This window comes from Ceratina calcarata, unplaced genomic scaffold, assembly GCF_001652005.2.
Source record: "Ceratina calcarata isolate Rehan_Ccalc_2016 unplaced genomic scaffold, ASM165200v1 scaffold256, whole genome shotgun sequence".
NCBI classification, from domain to species: domain Eukaryota; kingdom Metazoa; phylum Arthropoda; class Insecta; order Hymenoptera; family Apidae; genus Ceratina; species Ceratina calcarata.
This window is the reverse complement of record NW_017147676.1, coordinates 26,599-39,518: the sequence shown is the minus strand read 5'-3', so window position 1 is coordinate 39,518 and position 12,920 is coordinate 26,599. Positions and strand designations below refer to the sequence as shown.

The 12,920-nt window shown below is 37.7% G+C and overlaps 1 protein-coding gene across 1 annotated transcript in view; it reads left to right on the top strand.

Annotated features, from left to right (window-relative positions):
• LOC113464113 (uncharacterized) overlaps nucleotides 1-12,920 on the top strand; it is a gene marked incomplete at its 3' end in the record, with an annotated part of 45,755 nt that overhangs the window by 27,709 nt on the left and 5,126 nt on the right. Inside the window, exon 2 of the mRNA XM_026812109.1 lies at nucleotides 1,848-2,087. Coding sequence (XP_026667910.1) covers nucleotides 1,890-2,087 — 198 coding nt within the window. The remainder of the gene's footprint in view (nucleotides 1-1,847; nucleotides 2,088-12,920) is intronic.

The window sequence follows — 12,920 nt, the reverse complement described above, 5'->3', positions numbered from 1 at the left end:
TCACATGTTAGAATCTATACAACCAGTACTTCTTTCGTTAAAAATCACGGAACTGCAATGACGTTATTCGAGCATCGTGGTTCACCTGTGAGGTCATTTGACAAATTGAGTGCTGACAGGTTCTCGCGATTCAGACATCCGGCAATTTCCTAATATTACGTCTTCGCCGAGTCGTCGAGCAACTCGTGTTCTCATGCATGACTTTATTGTCGGCCGAGATCGCTGAATGAAATGGCAGTCGTATCATGTCTTATAAGTATTCCACTTGACTCGGCATAATCCCGCGACGGATCGTTTGTTCGTGATTCAAACGACCGATGTTAGATCACTATTGGCTCGGTGAACTTTAAAATATCCAATGAATTACTTGTGAATATCGTAGATCCATTCACAATCGAACTATATACGAAATGCGCATAATCTTTTTATTTAGTCTATTTTAAACTCAGTTAACATACATAAGACGAGTCATACAATCGAGCAGGGGTAATCTTACATGTAAAAATGAGTAGAAAAAAAAGAAATAACATTTTTTCGTTTGACGTGAAAAAATCGAATTTTAAAATTCTATTTAGTATGTGTGTGCTCAGTAACTCTCGAGCCTGAGCACAATTTATTCGATTAATCACTCGCGAAATTAATGAACTCGAGTGAATTCTTCAAATTGTAATCACTGAAGTAAATCGAGCGACTAACCAATCAACTGTAGAACGCTTATAACGTTATAAACATTCATTAATAAGAAATAAGAGAAATACAATTTGCAATTGCTTTCATTTGCTTGAAGGAGAACAGAATTTGATACCAGCCCTCAACAAATATAATGATAGATGAAATTCATATTCGTATGGTTTATTAAAGTATAGACAAATACTTTTGTTAGCAGCTGTACACATAGGACACAATATGAAGTTTCATCACGGTTCAAGTATTACGAAATTCAATTGCCGAGCGAACATGAGACAGAGATTCAGTGGCATTATGCGAGTTAAGCCTAGAGAATAAAGTAGGCGAGAGGAAAACTGAAGGGGAAACTTCATAAAGTATGTACAGTAATTTCAGGTCAGCTTTCTCGCGTTTTCGTGGGCAAACTAATCTGCGATATATAATTAGCCTTAGGGACTAACGTGAACGGTTCATCTAAATTTAGTCAAATGCAATTATAGCAGTCTAGGTGGCCATTCCATCCTTTTCAAGTGTTTGGCAAACCGTGATTATACGAGCCTCTATACGTAGTGAGTCACACAAGGGTTGATTGTAATCCTTCTGCCCGTAGGTGCTCTTCACGAAACCTTTTGTTCTGCTCTCCCTCATCGTCCACCGCTAATTTGTATACCTTACGATAATGATATTAATTATGGCTCCTATTGAAAAGTAAATATGGATGAAAAGGAATCCTTTATGAGCTGACGAGTACATGAATCATTAGATTGACAACTCTTGCTTGTATTTGTGTCATTAAAATGTCATTAATAAACTGTGAATGTTTGGTAAAATAACACATTTATGATATCAGTTTAAACAACGTGTTTTAAATAAACATTTATTTTATTATTAAAACATTGAAATATGTATTCAGGTTTCGATATTCTGCATAGTTTTGTGCATTACACGCAGCATTTATAATTTTTGCACAGTCTTCTTCCTTAATGTTGTTGTGTTATTATGATATAATTGCGGAGCATTATTACTACGGCGACGTGATGTAATTCTGATAATTAACATGATCTCGGAGGTCGAATAATTATTCGAGAGCTATCAACACGGTCGTGAACTCTTCTCTGATTATTTAGTCGATTCGTTTTACATTGAATCACACTGATTGTCATGTTCCATTCTGTTTACAGGTGCACGAGAAAATGCACGTGAGGTCAAGCTGACGTTGGGGCATGGAGACCATGCAAGACAGCGGTGGGCTGCAGGTCGATGGCTCGAAAGGAAGTGCCGCATCGGGTTTACCCACCTTGAAAACCGTCAATCAATTAAAAATAGTGGAAAGTAGTGATGACAGTGCGAAATTGCTGACTGATATTAAATCGGAGATGGATCCTTACAAGGAGTTGGAACTGTACCTCGCCAAAGTCAATGTGAGTCTCTGAAAACGGCTATTTTTTTAATATAATATTTCGATGGGCAGTTGAAAGACAATATTCCTATAACTTAAATATATTATAATTGAAGTGATGATATAGATAATGCAAAGTATTCAACATTTCATGTTTGTCAAATGTTATAATTTTAAGTTTAACCATTTTCTAATATTGTCTTTCAAATGTCTTCCAAATTTTTTTCATTTTGAAATGTTACCAAAATTGAGTCCTCTGATATTGATTAAGGATATCGATTATTTTATTCAACCATGATCGCAATGGATGTTTTGAATGAATTGGTAATGCGATCTATACGACAACAAAAATTATTTAACGATGAGTTGGTTATGAACTGATTATATAATTTCGTCGATGTTTTCGCTATCGCAAAAGCATGCACAACAAATTGAACATAACGCGTGTCGTTCACAATTCCACGTTATTTCTTTGTTTTCTACAGATTCTCTTTTTTCTTTTACTTTTGCTTCTTCTTTCTTTTATCTTTGCCTCGCGGTATAGTCGTTTTACATTTTAGAGATCTCAGATTACAGAGACAAGCACGCCTTGAATAACATCCTAAAACGCAAGCTAATTTTATATTGACGCTTGAATCCTCACGTCACAAATTATACTCTTGAATACATAATGAATTATTCTACTTGCTGTAAAAATTATAAATAAGCTTCTTTAAACTTCTTCGATAATATTCGTATGCGTAAAAAGTATTTGATACGAAACTTCAATTTATCTGAATCATCAATTCTCTGTTATTTTTTCTCGATCATGATAATTCCTTGAAATATAATTTGGATTTGAATTTCAAGTCTGTATTCTGCATCGTTTAAGAACCGCGCCGTGTCATCTGTATCGAATCGCGAGCAAACGATTTTGTGATCACCACTTATTAGCTCGTTGGAATTCCTCTTACTTTTGGTCGGTCGCCTAAATTGGTACACCTGTCCCAGAATCTCGACCCGCCGAATTAAACGGGCCGAAAGCGAAGTAAAAAAATCACTCGCGACCGGTTCCCATTTGCGGGAGAATCAAAAGGTTGTACGCAGCCGCGCGTACACGGGATGCCCCGTGCAATTATTTCTTCCGGAGCATGTCGGTGCGCTGATGTAGCTTGTCTAAGTGGCGTGTAGACGATGCGGCGCGGCGCATCGCCCATGCACCAATGCTTGTCGATGCCCTGATTGCGAGCTTCGAGCACCGATATTTATGCTGTTCGAACGGACGATCGTCTGACGCACACGTTGCCATGCGCTGGGCGCAACTTTATGAACGGGTCGACGCGGAATCATTTCGCCATGCATTCCTCCCACTACTACCACGGTATCACGAATCGGAAATGTTTTTCTTAATTTAAAACGCTTTACTGATTCCGTTGCACATGGGACTAATTTGTTAAATGTACGAGAGAAATTATGGAGTTAAAGAGAATTCTATTTATTTAGTTTCATACATTTGTTGCAGGCCAAGATAACTTAATACATTTTTAGATAAATCAATAATTAATTATAGTACATAAAGTGTCTTACGATACACTCGACAGTCTTCGTGTATGAAAGGTAAATGAAATTGTCTTAAAAATCTCTATCAAATGATGCAAAAAAATGTACATAGTCCCTTTTGAAAAATGAATTTAATCATTGTATCTCATTAAACAATAACCAAAAAAAATTCGTTTCCATCAAAAGACGTATTCCCTTGAATCATGCAAGTTCCATTTAAAAATTTTTATCCGTTTCTCATAAGTTAGAAAAATAGAGGACTGTCCAGTGTTTCATGTATAATTTTACTATCACTCTATATGCTTGCTTTCGCCTCATTCTACTTATTGCTTACTCCTCTCTTTCGCATTCGTCCTCTTTCGTTCGCATCATCTTGCCCAGTTACAAAATTATTACATTGTGTTAAACCTCGTACTGTAGAAATTAGATAACAGTTAAGAGCGTAGCTGTAGGTAATAAGATTGATGAATCAAAAATAAAAATAGTACCCAGACACAAGTGCCTTGCTCGTATAAAAAAAAGGATCTCTGCGAAGTCTCAGCCGTCAGATACATCCCATCCTTCGCACGTTCAATCTCACCAATCGAAGAGATTTGGTCAAGGTTGTTCTTTCAGTCAAGTAGCTCCCCACAGAGAGAGAAAGAGAGAGAGAGCGAATTCAGCCTTTCAATCTTGTATATCGTATTCCGTGTTTTTCGATTGCTCGGTAACGGCAGCCGCCTCTCGACCCTTCGTGCACGGATATTTCGTAGCACGAAGGAGTAGCGGGGGAAGCGACGTCCGAGGTCAAAGGCCAGAGGCTGACGTGAACAAAAATGACTTGTGTGGGCTTCGTTGGTTTCCCTCCGACTTTGCGCGCATGTACTCCGTGAACCCTTTCGGTTCGCACGATCGCGGGAAAGCGACAAAAAGAGCTTGTGTCATCGCGCGCAAAAAGTCGGATCCGTTTGAGTTTGAGATAATTTTAGATTAACGAATGACGCAAAACTATACGAGCTCTTTCCTTCCAGTTACATAGTCAAGCATTTACGATCCCATAACCCGACAGAAAGACATGAATTAATTGCTTTACGGCTAATTAATTAAACGATTACGTTGCACGGGCGAAATTAATGGGACAGATGTTACTTGCTGAAACTGACAAGTGTGCCTCAACAATGGTCACGCTCCTGCCGAGAATTATGTCCTGAGATACTATAGAGGTAGCCCCCAAATGAGGTCGACGGAAAACTGATAGCAAAGTAGTAACAGTTTCAATATGCTTTTCAGTAGTTTCATATATTTCTTCTTTCAATGCATTTACTAGAATCAGTATATTATAAATTCTAAACTTCTCTGAAGTTTTAATTATGAAAAACAGAAACTGTATGCATTGTTACATGAAATATCTAACTTAAAGTTAATATTTTTGTAAGTAATCGTTTTATCAAAGTAGTGAATTGTGTCTTAAAAGAAAAGTTTACGTAGGTTAAACGTAATTCCGTGTAACATACAATTCGTTTGAAGCTAGTGGGCAATTAATTAATGAAAGTAATTCGCCGACCGTCCGACTGAAGTAATTGCTTAAATTAATTGGTCGGCGAGCATTGCTCGTCTGTAAGAATGCAGTGAAGAAATTCGCGGCGAGGTTGGTTCTCAAGTCCTGCGAACGGAGTATATCTATAAACAGTCTTCCTTGATTCTCTGTTACGGTTAAAATGAATTGACCCATCCGGTTCGACGTAATCTGATCAGTACTTATTAACGAATTCTAAAGTTCAGGTCGGTTCAGTTTCGGACGCACCAAACTGAGTTAATTCTGTCGGTTTATTGATCTACTGAATGCTCAACCTCGGTGAATTCGAATAATTTTCGATGCAAACTTGTTCTGGCTATAAGTATAAGTAAATGACACGTGAAGTAAATTGAAGAATTTTTGCGTGTTTCAATGTGTCTAACTTTTTTATGCTTTCACTGATTTTTATGAAATCTTGTACATACATATAACATATAATTAGATCTACAAATAGGATATTTCAAGTTTTTATTGGAGACTCTAATAGAAAAACTAAAAATCCTGTCCTATTCTTTCTTTTTTCCTCATCGAATTTTTTTCAATTTCCTGTTAGATATTATTTAATAAATCAGGCCTCCTAATATTTCAATGAAACTGAAAATGTTTGATCCGATATTACAAATGTTATTCTATTTTGAAGTGAGTCCGGATATTAATGGGAGTCACTTTATATAGCAAAATCAGAGTATAAAATACTTAGGATACTTGTAATTTTTTGTGTAGATTGTACAACCAGAACACTTCCTTAAGGAAGATGTGCACTAATTACGATTACGATGACTTGTGATAATGATTGCTCACATTTCCTGAAAATGTTATTTGCAGCGAAACCGTCTTCGTTCTGCGAATAGAATTTCTTAAGAATTTTAATTAGTTAAGTTAATGTCACGTGACTCATCTATTTTAAGAACCCCGTAAATTGTCATAAGAATTGTGACGATCAACCTCTAAGAAACTGACACTACAAGAAAAATGGGTATTGCATGCTCGATGCAAACTTAGAATACTTTTTATCGGATATATATTCAATTATCGAAATTCCACAATCACGTTCTCTCACGTGCCTCGGAAAACGTGCATATCTGGTTGTCGACACCAGATTTCTTTTATCAACAACGGACATTGATCAATGACTTCCTATATTTGTCGCGTAAAAACGTAGAAGAATTCAGTGTTTGACGCCTGAAGCATTGGTATAACGAGCTGGAATGCTGTCCGAGGTAAATTAATTAAGTAGCCAACGACTGGAAGGTATTGCAGAGCGATTATGCCATTTAGCGAAGATTGTTAAGGCGCGGGAATGTGTCAGCGATCAACTCTTATTCCTACGCAATTCACGCCTCCGTGAATGCAACCGAGCTACTTGTTTGAACCGCGTAGGACAGACAAGCCGTGTAACAGATTGTCCCGGTGCCGGTTACCGGCTCAAGATTATTGCTTAATGATCGTATATCGCGAGAAAATGTTTGTGGTTAAACGATTGGTAACCGCGGCTCCGACAGATCCTGGGACGCTCACCTGGCGTAGATGAGTCAGTAGGTCGCCGAAAGCGAGCTCACTTCTTACGGCCCTTCCGCATGGGTCCGCAGGTACCGAACCCCCATGCGGTACATATGTTGCAGCACGCGTCTCGATCGGAACGATGAATCGCAATCATCCGTAGGATTTCGTTGAATTTCTCCGAGATTCCGCGAGTGAAAGTTCATTTCTGGTTCGAGATTGAACGATACCAGTGAATTGAGCAATTGAAGGATTGTTTGGATTTCCGAGGAAGGCGTGTTTCGCGGCGAAGTATCACAAATATTTCCGACAATTCCTCGGATCGCGCTTGCCCCTTTCTTGTTTGATTTCTCAACTATTATTAGCTTGTATAAGAGTTATCAGTAAATCTCGTATTTAGTAACGCGTAAAAAGTGTAAATCGCACAATCTGCAACTGTTTGTTAGCAAAAGTATGTTAATCCTGTAAATGGAATTAAAAGGCGAAAGAGAAAACGTAGATTCGTCGATTAGTGTGTACAGGTGTAAATGTGTTTGCATCGGTATTAAAAATCGTGTAGATTCTCGATGGCTACTTTTGGGAATTGCGTCACGCGGCGAAACGAAGAGCGATTTCTAGACTGGTCAAACGTGATGAAAAATCGTAAACGTGTTTTGAGAGACTTTTACAGTTGTGTTTCGGAGAATTGATGACGACCAATCATTTCATCCGGTTTCGCATATAAATCTCATCGAGCACGCGGTCGCCACACTGATGCAGCAATCGATTGGTGGTAGTCGGAAAGGTTGTTACATCGGGCACGATGCCCGACGCATAATTTAGTTACGCACGATCGGCGTGTACATCTCCGGTTGATGCGCGTATCTGCGGAGTTGTTGTAAATCGTTTGACCCTCGGCGACTAAATTAGAAAATGATGTCTATGTTAACCCCGTGCAACATTTTCTAATACACGTCTATAAGAAGGTAATTCTGAATGCTACAGGATGATTACGAATGGTATCATAATCTCGCGAACGGCACTGGATTACTTATAGGAAAAAAGACTCTCATTTACGAGACAATCGTAATTGTGTGTTATTAAAATGATGTTGTAAAACACCAGAAATATCATTATTGATTGCAGCTGCAAACTTTAGCATCTACTCGTAAGTACATTCTGCAACTTACTGGTTGAAAGCTTTACACCTAGCCTACACGCGTACTGATTGTATTGCATTGCACGCGCTTCTCAGATAGACTACGAATTCGCCTATCACGTGTTAATGGAAGTCATTCCAGCGTACTAATTACTATAAATTGAAAGGATACATCTTTCTTATTAAGAATTTCTCCTGAATCAATTGAATCAGGATTTAGCCAATAAAAATAAACTTTTCTTCGCGCACACATGTTCTTTACTGTTTGATTTCAAACTTCGACGAATGACAATTTTCTTAAATTTTTTCGTACACATTGTATAATAAATTAAACCTTCTAACATACGACAGAAAATTAAATTGTTTGGTTCAATATTAAAAAAATTATTCCGTTTTGAAATATGTTCGAATATTAATGGGAGTCACTGTAAATGATTGCAAAGGAAGTTGTATTAAATTCAATCAACATCTGCTTACGAATTTACAATTCGTTTTCAAGTATCAAGCGTGACTATGCTTTTTGCCTGAGATATACGAATCAAATAAAAGTCAACCGGACCGAATATAACGTCGAGCTACCTCGATCATGAAAGAAGCTTCTATGGGTGAGTTCTTACGATCAGTTCGTATAATCCGGATTCGTCCGACGGCTTACAATCTCAATCAGCCCCTGCGACATAAGGACGCGAATACATATATTCCGCGGTCGAATCTGTCCATGTGAAAACTGCGCGTACTTACGTGTTACCAAGATCGGAAGATAGCTATGCAGATAGAGCGTCGACCGCGCGCGAGAACTGCGGCCGCAGCTTCGCGTCTACGCTTTAGGTCGCCACGTTCCGTTCTGATTATTATCCGCAGCCTCGGACACGACGCGGGTGCTATCGTACATCCGAAACGCGAGAAACGTATTTGCATCGTCTCCAACGCCCTCGACCACGCTGAGATCAACCAACGTATCGTCACTGATCGTTTCCAGTTTTGAAAAAAATCGGCATAACCGGAGAATGAAATTCCGAACGAGAGTCGCGTGGAACGTTGACCATGATCACATACAAACTTGGTGTGTATTGACCAGGACAAAATGGTTTTGAGGTGATTTCACGATCATGTGAAATATCCGTGCACGTGTTACTAGAATGCAGTAGCTCGTGAACAGACGTGGAAATGAAGCAGACGCGTACGAGTAAATTCGCGAACAGGTTGCGGTTTGCATAGGAAATATCTGCAGTTTGCATGAAACATGTAACCGAGATGTGTAGCGTCAAAATTAAATACAATGCGTGGGTATTATATTGGTACGTCGTGTACGGATTCAGGTTCGTTCGTAAAGTTTATATGTATAAAGATTGACAGCGATTCAAAATGCAAACACTGCAAATTTTTATATATTTTTATATAAGGTACATTAATTCCATGTATCAATAGAAATTTCGTGTTGATTTTAGATTCACAACTTTTGAACTACATAGTTTGTTCACGGTATTTTTAAATTTTACTCTGCGGCATTAGTTACATATACGAGGTGTGCAAATTAAGTAATGAGACTGATTTTCCAATTTTTTTATTCGAATAGAATTACAATTTAATATTGTGTCCTTCAAAATAAGTTCTTTGGGAAGCCACATAGCGTTAAAGATAGTTCTTCCAATCCTCATAGCAGTGCTGGAACTTGAATTCTGAAATAGCCTTCAGCTGGAATAAAAAAATTGAAAAAATCAGTCACTGTACTTAATTTACACGCCTTGTAAATGTCTTTAAAAAGTCACATAATTTGATTGTATCAATGATGTCATATAAAGTACTCGCTAATTCTTAAGCCGACATTTCGATTCTTAGGCGGTCTAAAAGTTAATAATCCAAAGTGAAACTAAAGCATTTTGACAAGCAGAAGTCTTTCTTTTGTGGTAAGCAGAGATATGAGCTGTCCAACAGTCGCGAGAGCTATTAATTGTGCGACAATTACCTGTTAGCTTATCTCGATGCTTAATTTATGGCGCATCGACATCTTCTGTTTTATCTTCAAACAAATGGCATAAATCATGAACGCGGAAAGAATCGCTGTCGGGAGCACAAGCATCGGGGCCACCGAAGAGAATTCCAAAGAGGTTTGAGATACCAGGAACCCTTTCGAGTTATCCAGCCGGATGTCATTCCGTATTCCAACATTCTCCCCTGTTGTCGCGCTGAGGCGCCGCATTCTAACTCCTCGGTTCGCCCATTTTGCATCCGAGGATTTTATCTGATGACGTTACACGTCACACCAGTAGACTATTTATATCGTGATATATTTGTACCGCGATGGTTGGATCAAGTTCGATAGCAATATTAATCTATTCAGTCGGTAGTACATCGTTTTCAGTGATTCTGCTCAAAACAAACATTCCCTGCGCTATGGCCTGTTTTCAAGATTCGCGAAACCGTCGGAATAACAAGTCGGGAATTATAAAGTTTTTTGCATTTTTATAGAACGATGAGAAGTTCAAGTATCCTGTTTCATAAAAAGAACGTTTGATTTTTCTCGTGATTTTTATGTTTCACTGCAAAGCACAAGTAAATTGAATATTATTACCGGAAATACGAGTTCCTGTCGCTAGATTTATTTAAATTAAATGCAGTGCGTTCTGAACCTTTCAATAGATTAGGCAAATGCAGAATGCATATGATTGTAAAATGTTTCCGCAAGATCTGAAAAAAGTTACCCGTGTGCTATTTTTCTGAATTTTTATGCAGTAAAGCCGAATGATAAATCGCAATTTTACGTGAACCTAAGTTTCGTGGAAGTATAAACTCGCGAGGAAAAACCTGATGTCTCATTCTCATGATAAACAGGACGAGTCGATGCAAATAATTTCTTGAGAAGTTTGAACGTAAGCTACGATCCTTGCTTTTTAACGGTTAATAAATATACTTTGATAACTCATGGACTCGTCCATTAATCTTGCATAAAAAGAAGGTTCCATTGATTCCCAAGAAGCCTTCGTCTTAGTCCTCTTCTTGCACTCAGAAGGAAAGAATGTATTATGTTAATCGCCAAGATTAACATAAGACTCTTTTTGTGCTCAGTTGACGTAACCAGTCTTTACCTCAGCAGAAGCATCGTATGAGGAAGGAAAAATTAATTCCAAGTAATGACGTTTTGATTACAGTAACTGAGAGAAATTATAGTGTTTATCACGCGGATAATTACTATGTTATCATATTAGGTCAGTTCGGAACTAATGAAATTAATTCAGTCTGGTATGATATATTATAAAAATTTTCTAATATTCGTTAAATTCCTTACGGTAACTATTAGCGTTTTCTTTTTCTACAGATTAGCTAGGAAACTAAGGTTTCTGACAGTTAAAATAAATCTGATACCATAAATGTTTTAATTTGCATAATAAATTGTAGTCTAATTACAAGTAAAATTGTATGTGCAGGAATGATAACTGCCACGTGTAATGAGTAAGACAATTCATAATACCAGCAGCTAAATACATAATTCATTGTTAAATGATCAAGTAAATGTTTATCTAAAATACACCTTTTAAGATAATAGAATAAATGTTACATTTTGCATAAAGATCCGTAGTCCAGTTATTACTATTATAATGAGTCTCACAAATCGGTAATGAAACAGAGGTAAAAAAAGAGCAACCCATAGGAAGTTGTATCGCCAGGGCCACGTATCATTTCCAGTGTTACTTGAACACGATCTAATGTCCAGATGTAATTCATACGATGCGAGCCAGTCGCTGGGCCGCACGCTGACTCACGTATTTATTAATCCAGTTGAAATTACAGTGTTTTAATGACCTATCGTTTTTAACAACTTCAGCCTCCACGAAAATTCGACTTGTGCCTGACACTAATCGCTCGCATAAAATCGAGTAGCTGCACTTATTACTAATTGTCAAATCGAGAAAAATTTTTACAAGATAAGAACGTTATCTAATTTTATTATTTGAACACTAATTGCTTTCCTTACTAAATTTCATTTGATCTGTATATACTGTTTTAATATCATTATTGTGCAGATTAACACATAAACGTTCACGTATTTATATTTATCCGAAAGTTATGTCATTACAATTCACGACTTATAATCACTGATATGTGTTCGTTGTTTTCCCGCTGATATCGTTGCTATAAACAGTAATGCATGAGTCGAACAATTAATAAACAAGCGATAAGTCGTATGTTAACCATCTCGTTCATTGGTCGATTTTCAATGCATAGTAATGAAAGGTTAACAAAGGCAAGGGACTCGCGTTCAGCATGGCTCGATCTGCATTGAATAGCTGAAATCAGCTTAAACGTTATCACGAAACGCGACACATGTAGTGGTCGCTGCCGATTTTTTGCAGTGTAAGTATTATAATTGCTCGATCAACATCCAGCCATTCAGGTTCGTAGCGTATGACTCACTCTCCTCTTATCACTCTCTTAAACGATTGACTCTGTAATTCAATAAAGATTCGTATGATGTACAATCTTTAATCCAAAAAAGCAACTTCAATGTAAAACATTTTATTTCGCATTTTGATCTTTCTTCTTTTTTCCTATATAATTATTTGTCAGCGGTTTAGATTTGTTTGAATTCAAGCAGAGCAAAGAACAGAAATCGCGTTCCTGGGCATTCGAGGGAAAGGACGTGTACGGCCTTGGAATTCCTACGTAACGTTCAAGTTCGCATGCAAATCTGTAGCGAATAACGAGAGGCTCTCGTGTACGCTCGGAGGTGGGACGTAAATAAAATCGTAACGCGCGAATAACGCGGTATATGGGTAAATAGGGCGACTCGGAATGGGACACGGTAAAATACACCGGACACGGTATGTGCCTCCGAGTAAAATCCTCGGGGATGCTGCCCGTTCATGGAAAGTGCTATAAGAAGTACCTGCTTCGTGACCTGTCTCGTTTCGTGAACAGGTTTCATCGATTCGCAAATGTATACACACATTTCTGAACTTTATAGAAATTAGAATTTATTATATCATATTTTCATGAACCATAAAAAGATCGTGAGGATGTTCAAAAATAATTTTTTTATTTGAAGTTGTCATAATCCTCAGTATATTGTCATGGCACATTATTAAAGTTCAAGGCAGAAGCATAATCTCGATCCTTGAAAACTC